Below are 9,640 nucleotides of genomic sequence, written 5' to 3' on the forward strand. Positions count from 1 at the left end.
CCCTGGGAGGTAACCTGAGGCTGGGGCAGGGTCAGGAAAGGCCTCTGGTAGGAGGTAGGAAGTGATGTTAAAACTGAGGTCTAGGGGATTAGCAAACAATTTCTCCCAGGTTGAAAAGAACATGGCATGACATGCTGGTATGAAAGGCAGCATGGGAAAGGCGCATGCTCCATACTAAATGAGGGGCTGTGGATGCTGTATGAGGGCGAGTGCCCAGAAGGACACAGAGAGCATTGCTAGAGCCAGACTTTTCAGATAAACAGGTGGAAGAGACTGAATAGGGGTCAGATTTTGTTTATTCTCCTCTCTCTTCCCAAGGAAGCAGCCTCCACCTGAAGTTTAAAAAAAGAAAAGCAAACCTTTTCTGCTGATTACTACAGGGTAGGAGTTCACAACAGTTAAGTACTGTTTTTCCAGAGGATAGGAGAAGAAAAAGACTTGAGAGGACTAGCTCAGGTTCACCATCAAGTAGCCGGCGGAGCTAACCTCTGAACATACAGTAGGCACCTCACTTTCCATAACTCCTCATTGTCAAAGCCGGCCCGAGCCTTGCTTTTAACAGTAATATTTATTCAGCTTGGGAAAATGGCAAAGGAGCATTGACTGAGGAATTTGAAATACCTCAGTGGGCAGAATGCCCTAGAGGAATGGACACCATCATGCAGAAGGCTGCAGTGTGGAGTAGTGAGTACCAAGTGGCTTTGGGAGTCCTAAAGGCCTGTTCTTCAGCGAGATGCCCTGAGCTAAATAACCACTGTCTGGCCCAGCCGGTTAATCATTTCCTGACCTTTGTTTTTCCTGCTTGAAGAATTGCTACATAGGTCTTCCCTCGCCCTTGCTTGCCTTCTGTCACGCGGCTCCTTCACCAGGTAAAACAAAACAAAAAACCAACCCCCCCAACTTTAGAGGCTAAGTTTCCGAGAGCCCCAGACACCCTCAAAACCCAGGCAGTGAAAGTCAAAGGCTTTCTCCCTAAAGAAGCTTGTCCTCTCTATCTTTCTAAAGAGAGATCTGGAGCTGAGGTCTTACTCTCCATTTCACTGGCAGTAAAAACGGGGGGCCGTAGCAGCAGCGTGGGAGGGTGTTTTGAAGCTTAAATAAGGTATGGTATGCAAAGTGACTGTCTGGGAGACAGTGGTGGGAGTCTAACGAATATTACACTGCCTTTTTTTTTTTAAATGACCTGGTAACTCGGACCTTGTACAGCAAACCAGATTGTTACTTCTCTCAACTTCGAGAGGGACAGGTATGAGAAGTCTCACAATGGACACGAGATAACAGTGAGTCATAATAGCAGTGCTACACCCAGGTACACCGGCAGTCCTGCGGGCCCAGCCAGGCAGCAGCCAGGTGACGCGCTCAGACTACAGTTAGAAATCCAGAATGGTTCTGAACCGCAACCTGTTACACGAATAGTCACAACTGTTCTGGGCTCCCTGCAGTCGGCTGGGCCACCGAGGGCCACTCCGCAAGCACCCTCGTCTGTTTCTTCCTGTGTAAAATGGGGCTTCAATGCTTGTCGGTTGGAGGGTTGTTCATTTTCTGCACTTTGCAGTATGACTACATCTTCTCTTTCTAAGCCTCCCAGATTCACTGCTGTAGACGCAGCGGTCCCGACTGGTCTTCCCAGGCGGAGAACCCACACTTGCTGGGGTCCCAGGAAGCTGCCGCCAGCAGCTCGGTGCAGTTGGGAAAGTCACTTTACAGCCCGGTGGGACACTCCTCCTGCGAACGGTGAGAGCCAAGGCCCCGCCCACCGGCTAACACGGAGGCGGGGCGGGCCCGGCCTTGGGGGCGTGACCAATATGGTGGGCGGGGCCACTCGGAGAAGGCGGAAGCTTGCTATAGCCGGGCGGCGGCAGAACCAGGAGTCCGGATTTTCATTCTCCGGAGCGGGGCGCCGGGATACGGCGGGTGGTAAAACCCGGCGCCCGGAAGCCCTTGCTTTCTTTGACGCAAAGGCTCGGGACGAAGCAGCCACCGTCTGCCCAGCGCCGGGCTAGGAGCGACCCCAGACGGAGCCTCCGAAGTCCCTCCGCCCCACAGCTTCGGCCTTCCCCGCCGCCGTCCTCGTGGTCATGGAGTGTCCGCACCTCAGTTCCAGCGTCTGCATCGCCCCGGACTCAGCCAAGTTCCCCAACGGCTCCCCGTCGTCCTGGTGCTGCAGCGGTGAGTGCGTCCCCGGGGCTGGTTGGCCGCGCACCCGAGGTCCCGGCTCTGGTCCGGGCCTTGCCGTCGAAGGGCCGCGGGCGGGTGGCGCGCGGCCTCGGGGGAGGCTGCGGGGAGCGGGCCGGGCTCGCGGGGTTGAGGGGACGCGGCGCGGCGGGCGCAGCGGCGGCTCCTTTGTTTCGCGCGGCCCGACGGCCGGGCCGGCAGAGGAAAGGCCCGCGGGGGCCCGAGGCGAGCGCGCAGCGGTAGGGATGACGCGGCGGCCCGCACCCCGAGCCTCCGCGAACATAAGGGCTGGTCCCGCGTGTGGCGGGTCCGGGTTCGCGGTCCCCCGTGGGCCCGACAGGAAAAGCGCCGCTCTGTGGGCGCAGCTTTGTCTGGACTGCCGGGCGCGCGGGCCCCTTCGGGCTGCGTCTCCCCCGCCCTCCCCCCGTTCCCACAGGCTCCTGTCTACCCCCCCCTTCCCCCGCTCTCCCTGAGTCGACCGCGCTGGGGGCGGCTGATCTCTGAATCTTGCCTCAGCTTGGGAGGGTGAAGTTTGAGAACAGGCTGAGGGCTCCGAAAGCTCGGGGGAGAAGGCAGCCACTAGCTGCTGGGGAAGGGGCAGCTCGAGTTTTTTGCCTTTCGAAGATTGTTCCGGGACGGACTTTCGTGTTGGTCAGGAGTGTGTTGGGAACGAGCACACGGTTGTGTGTGCTGTAAAACACTCAGGTTTATGCTACGATTTTGGGTTGCTTAAGTGTTAACTCCTTCTGGCTCCTCGGAAGCCCCGGTGCCCTCTCATTGTCTGCCGGGACTTAAGGTCGGACCGGCCACCCCGCTTTGATTACTTCCTGGTAGGGCCATGGTGCCGTCGCTGGTCTTTGTTTATGAGCTTTAAGATCGTCCCTAGCAGCGTGAGCTGTAGTTTAAAATGTGGATAGTGAACATCAGGAATCAAGTTTGTTTTCAGTGCCCGAAGACGGTGGTTCAGCTGAGTGAGTGGTTTCTTCTGGGTTGGCCTGGAGCTCGGGAGTTAGAGAGACTGCTTTAATACTTTTGACAGGTTACTTCTTCGATTGTGATTGTTTTTGAAGCAAAACATGCGGGGTGGTACAAAGAAAGCTGTCTTCTAGGATTAGGAATAGAAGTAACTGTAGTTTTCCGGAGCTCCAAGACTTGGTGACTTGCTTACCTTTGTAAAAGTCAGGTGTCTTTTTCCTGCATGAAGACTTTAAAAATTAACCAGTTGATTGGTTTCACCGGGCAGTAGCAGCAGTTCCTTTGGTTTGCAAGGCTGGGTCTCTATTATGGCCTGGGGCGACCTAGAATTTGTAATTTTTCTGCCTCAGCCCTTGGAGTGCTGGGATTATAGCATGTGCTACCATGTGGGCCAGTATTGCAGTTCTTTGTGGGAATGCAGGAACTTGTGTAAATGGATTCTTATCTGTAAATGCATTTTTAACAGTGAGTCTTGAGCTTGGAACATAACAAAAGTGTATCACACGTGGACTGGTGGTGTGTTAACTAATTAGTTATAGCTGAGTTTTACTCGAGAGACTTCACACACGCACACATACACACAACCACTAAGAAAAGCATACACCTCACAAGGAATGGGGCACTTCCTCTTGTTCATCTGTGGTCAGCTACAGGGATTCAGAGGTGGCTGTGTCAGAACAACCTGATTCTCTCTTTTTCCTCCTATGTAAGATCACATCAAACTTAGAAATGGCTTCATTGTGCACATGCGTCTAAAAAAAGACAAGAATTATGCAAGTGGCAGATATCCTGTCGTGAGTCAGTCTTGCCTCTGTCAGTCAGGGAGTCCATTTGACTGGGGAAAAGAGATGCAGCAAAGCAGGCCTCTCCCGAGGAATTCAGCGCACTGAAATGAAGCACAACTGGGAGGTTCGTGCTGACAACAGGAAAGAATTAGTAATGGAAGGGTGATCTCTGTCCCGGGCAGAGGGTGGCATCTTTACAGCTACAGCGTGTGGCAAATGGTTGCCTCTGACCCTGCTTTGGAAGGGTGGGTCTAATCACTTGCATTTGTAGAACCAATAAAGCTAGTTTCACAACTCTGTGGGTGTTTTCTTCTGTCCAACCCCATTTCATGTGGGCCTCCCATTTTAACCTTTTGGCACCCCTTCATTGGTTTAGCCAAGTGTTAAAGGAGTAAGCTTGATCTTGTTCTTGCTTGCCTGTAGTTTCAGTAATTAAATGATTGGCAAATCTGTGATTCCCTTAACTAACTCATTTTCTTGGAGTGTTATGTGTCCTGAGTTTTTTTCGTCAACACTCCAGAATTTATTTGCTTTCGGTAGGCCATTAGAAAGGTAGTTCTGACTGGTGTCGAGTCTGATTAGACTCTTACTAAGGAGGGAGAAAATTCCTGTTTTGGCACCTGGACAATAAAAGTAATGCCTGTGCCTTATTGTCATTGGGAGCTTGTAGTTATACCCCAGTGATACAGCCAAGCTGATTGCAAAAGATCAACAGCCTGGACTCTAGTGGGCAGAATCTCCTTGGACCAGCACTTCTGTTTCCTTGAGTGTCAGTTTCATTATGTCATCTGGAAAAAGGGCAGTGCTTTGCCATTACTTCTCAAGTCTTTGTTAGGATGAGCAAGATTGTGTGTGTGTGTGTGTGTGACAGAGAGAGAGAGAGAGAGAGGAGAGAGAGAGACACAGACACACAGACAGAGAAGCTTGAGGAACTGATGCTATGTAATTTATGACATCACAGACTCGAGCATTTTTATAAATAGGACTCTGAAAATTAAACGTCTAAAGCCACTAAATGGAACCATACAGATTGGCTTTATGATGAATTGTGTTACAAGGAGATAAGAACGCAGCAAGATTAGGGGTGAAGGAGTAGTGATACTAAAGAACTAACCTGAGCTTCTTAGCCACGGAAGGCACTGTGGTATGTAACTGTATGCTCCAATACTTCAAACAACTTTTGTTTGCAAGATCCCTTTATAGTCTCAACATTTTTCAGAACCCAGATTATTTTGTGGTTTTTATCTATTAATATCACCATATTAGAAATCGACTTAGAACTGTAAATATTTACTGATTTAATTACAAGTAACAATAACAGACCTAATACTTAACAGAAATGAAAGTTTATGCAAAACTTTCTCAGAACAAAAATTGAATGGGAAGAATAGTTTCTTAAGCATTTTATGTTTTTGCAACTTTATCTTACTGGAAGACAGCTGAACTCTCACATCTGCTTCTGTATGGAGTCTCTTGAGCTATCACACCTCATGTATTATAGAGAAAACTTCACTTTGTGCTCTTGAGAGATCGAAAGGAAACATTCGAAGTAATATAGCAACATCTCTTCCTTTTTTTCTGTCGTCCATCCATTTACCTATCTGTCTGTCTATCTTAATATCCACGAAAATACCTTTGACCTTCTGGATCCCTTGAAAAGGGACCCCTGAGATCTTAAGGTTCAAGAGCCTACTTTGAGATCTCGTAAGTAAAATGGTTAGGGACACCTGTTCTTATCAAACTTGGCGTTACAAAATTAGATAAATTCATGAAGCTGGCAATAGAGATCTATTTGTAGAGACTGAAGTTTCAAGTACGGGGGGTCTGGTGGTCCCTTGCACTCAAAAGAGGTTAGTTTAACCTAGTTGGAAAGTCAGGAAATTCTCTGGTGTCAGAAGATAAATCCATTTAGTGGTTGAAGATAAATGTTGAAAATAGCAAATCTCCTAATAAGGTAAAACCTGATTTATGCCTAATTGTGGCTAAGGGCATTCTGGTTTTAAATTACTAAAGTTTAAATCAAAACTGGGCCAGTCTCTCAAGCCTTGTGTTTTGTGTCCATACCAGATGTTATTTTCAGAAGCTAGAGGCTTGGGCATTCCTTTTTTTTTTTTTTTTTTTGTAGAAAGTTTAACCAGTGACAAAAGACAGGGCTGAAACATGAAGTACTTGCTAGGTGGTGGTGGCAGTGCACACCTTTAATCCTAGCAGGGAGGCAGAGGCTGGCTAGTTCTGAGTCCAGCCTAGTCTACAGAGCTAGTTCCAGGAAAACCAGGACTACACAGAGAAACCCTGTCTCAAAAAAACAAAACAGACAAACAAAAAAACCACAAAACCAACAAACAAAAAAACCCCAAACAAAAACATAAAGTGCTTTAAAAAATACCCTAAACACAACTGTTTTAAAACTAAGGAAAGCAAAGTACTTGAACTTTAGGTTTTCAAAGTACTGTTTGCTTTGGAGCTGTTTTTCTAAAAGTTATGCGGGAGCTCTAAATTTCCAGCGCAGTATCACTCTAGTAGAGAAAAAGGAGCGATTGGCTTGGTCTGCAGTTTTGTTTGCAAAGGTTTTTGAAAATAAACCTTTATTTTATTTTTTTAAAGGTCCTTTTAGTAGGATGAGGTGCTGACTGGTTCTTTGTTCATGGTAATAAATTTGTAATGGCTTGATCAGTTTGTGATAAGGGTAAGAAGCTACCTTGGTGGAGTAATGGGTTATTTTGTATCCTTTTTCTCTCAGCCTACTTTTAAATATGACTAGTTTGTCCCTTGAACTGAATTTTCTAAATAGGATGTTATTTAGTTCATGAGGTTGAATGCATTACTTTTAAGTAGCATCTTGTGGTGTGTTTACTAGATGTCTTCAGTGATATACTCAGAAAATGCTTGCTTGATGAAGTTTTTCATGTAGATATGAAATGATCTCTAACTTCATGTTGAGAATAAATGTAGATGAAGTACATTTACTTCCCAGAATGCTTTTTGTAGCCTTCCCTTCCTAATATCTTAGCCAGTAAACTGAGCTAGATTGTAACCAATTGGTCATTTAAGACCTTGTTAACATAAGAATTTGTAGTCTTCTGACAGTGTGGGCATATACATCGGCAGATGGAAATGTTAGTTTTTGTTTTGTTTTGGTTTTCCAAGAGGTTTCTCTGTATATCTTCGTCTCTCCTGGAACTGACTCTGTAGACCAGGCTGGCCTTGAACTCACAGAGATCCACCTGCCTCTGCCTCCCAAGTTCTGGGATTAAAGGTGTGCACCGCCACATCCAGCGAATTTGAACTATCTTTCAGTACTGTTTGTAAGGCCTAATTGTCTTAGTTATCACGTTGATAGTTTCTTCCCTACTCCAGCCCCAGAACCTTAAGCAGGCCCAGCCTGTTCCCACAACATCTAAAGGATTGGTAGTGGATGTGAAAGCCCTGGAACCTACCACGTGCTCTGTGTGTTTGACAAGGCTGAAGCTGAAAGGGTCTGTTGTGATCAAATGTTATTTTCTAAGCAATATACTGAATATATTAAGAACATTCTGCATGGCCTAAGCAGAGGTAAAGGATGGGCTAGGCGAGGAATTAGAACTTTTTGTTTTCCTGGAATTCATTTACCCTCAAGATAATTATAACCATTCTTTACATTGATATCATTAATAGTAAGATTTTACAACATTCTACTTTTTCCTCATTGAAATTTAGTGTGTGTGTGTGTGTGTGTGTGTGTTTGAAGCACTGGAGATTAGAAAATAACTTTCAAGAGTTGTTTCTCTCTTTAGTGATCTAAGGTCATAAGGCTTGGTGGCATGTGCCTTTTACCTGCTGAACCATATTGCAGGCTTCCTCATTAGAATTTATGCAGTTTATTTCTGTGCTGGAATATGAAAGATTTGTTTGTGCTCTTTCAAACTAGATTTAGAGATGCTAACAACTTTATAGTATTTGTAGAACAGTTAGCAAAAAATGAATGGTTAGTGGCTAAGTGAGTAATTTAAATTCTTATTGTAAAATTTGAGTCCTCTTCTCTCAGGTAATCGTTTATATTTGGATTTTCCCTTAACATTTTTTCTTTCCTTTTTGAGCATTTCTTCAACATACATCTCTGTTGAAAAAAACAGTCTTTAGTTAAGCTGTACTTTCAAACCTCTGTAAATGTGTTTGTTCAGCCCAGGCTTGAGAAGGGATTTGGTTGACAGCTTTGCAGTGGAGAATATGTGTTGTACAGTCTGTCAGTGTTTGCTTTATTCACATCCTTTTCAGACAGGAGCACAAATGCTCTAGGTGTTTTCATAGCACTTTCCTGGACAGATGGCTGAGGAGGAAGTACTTTGATAGATTCTCAGTGGGGGCTGGTACTGGGAGGGTGTGCTTGTGATGAATCTTACCTTGATTGACAGTTGAGAATGCTGAGAATAGTATCAACTACAGTAACAGCTTGTTCATCTTACCTGGATTTGTCTTGTGCCAAGACCTCTCAAGATGCTCTGAGATTTTTATATAACAGTCTGTTTTGGGAATGTGGTTAAGAATAGATACCATTGGGCCTCAAAAGGAATCGGCCAGAACACTGTTCATTGCAGTCTTATCTTGAAATCTGTGGCAATCGTTGAATGAACTTCTTACTTAGAAACTTATAAACCATGTTTATAACTACTATGAGTCTGTAGATGTTATTATCTATAGTAATTCCAGGTGTTTTCTCACCTATTAGCTTTTCTGAGTAGGAGGAGAACTGAGAACAACATAAAGTAACTTCAAAGCAGCTTGCTGGTATTTAGTCCTGACTAATTTAATTAACTACCCATCCTTGTGGTTTTCCCTGATGTGTAGATTGTGAAACGAAGACAGAGGTTAGGAGTTGCTTCAGGTGCTGGGGGTATTAAAGGTAGCGCAAAACTTAAACTCAACCACCATGTAGACTTTTAACTTGTCTGTGTGAGAGTGAGGTCTTCACTTTGTCATTTAGAAACTTAATGCTTAGTAGCTTAAGGTACTTAAAGGGCTCTGGCTGGAGACATGCTTGAAATGAGTTCCTTAGAGTTTTGATATGAGTATGTTTTAAATTCCACTTTTTTTTTTTTTCGAGACAGGGTTTCTCTGTGTAGCTGACCAGGCTGGCCTTGAACTCACAGAGATCCACCTGCCTCCGCCTCTGGAGTGCTGGGCTTAAAGGCGCGCACCACCACTGCCTTGCTTAAATTCTTCATTTTAAAAGTCACTCATTTTAAAATTTGATATTTCACTTCCATGATCCAATTTATTGATTAAAGTACTAGCAAATGGTCATTAAAAATTGGCTGTATAAACAGGAAGAAAACGGCTTTGAAAATCAGTTTCACTCTGTTCAGCTCTCTTTTGTGGGCTGAAATGCATCACACAGACATAACAGCTCCCTCAATATAGGTGCAGGGAAAATGCAGTAAGCTTCCGGGTGTTTAAAAATGTGTTTCTGTTCAGTTCCCTTCCTCCTGCTGGTTTCTTTTTATTTCTCATACCGGAGATTTTGGGTGGTGGGGTGTGTTGCCATGGAGAGATTTCTGAAGCTGTGGAATTTTGCCTTTGCTTCTGGTAGTTCAGAGGTTATCAGAAATCTGATTTTAGGCAATATGTTGATTACTTTTAGTTATAGTCGAAGATTTTCCAGGTGTATTTCCTATAAAAGTTAATTACAGTCTTTAAATTACAGGTCTTAAGACAGATTTTGCCCTTTG

At 45.1% G+C, this 9,640-nt stretch overlaps 1 protein-coding gene across 1 annotated transcript in view; it reads left to right on the plus strand.

Moving 5' to 3' along the window:
* The first annotated feature begins 1,537 nt into the window (after positions 1-1,537).
* The window catches only part of Usp3 (ubiquitin specific peptidase 3), an 81,004-nt gene continuing 72,901 nt past the window's right edge, over positions 1,538-9,640 (plus strand). The window contains exon 1 of the mRNA XM_005347736.2: positions 1,538-2,169. Within this exon, the coding sequence (XP_005347793.1) occupies positions 2,079-2,169 (91 nt within the window). The 5' untranslated portion in view covers positions 1,538-2,078. The remainder of the gene's footprint in view (positions 2,170-9,640) is intronic.

The sequence above is a fragment of the Microtus ochrogaster genome, chromosome 5, assembly GCF_000317375.1.
Source record: "Microtus ochrogaster isolate Prairie Vole_2 chromosome 5, MicOch1.0, whole genome shotgun sequence".
Classification (NCBI taxonomy): domain Eukaryota; kingdom Metazoa; phylum Chordata; class Mammalia; order Rodentia; family Cricetidae; genus Microtus; species Microtus ochrogaster.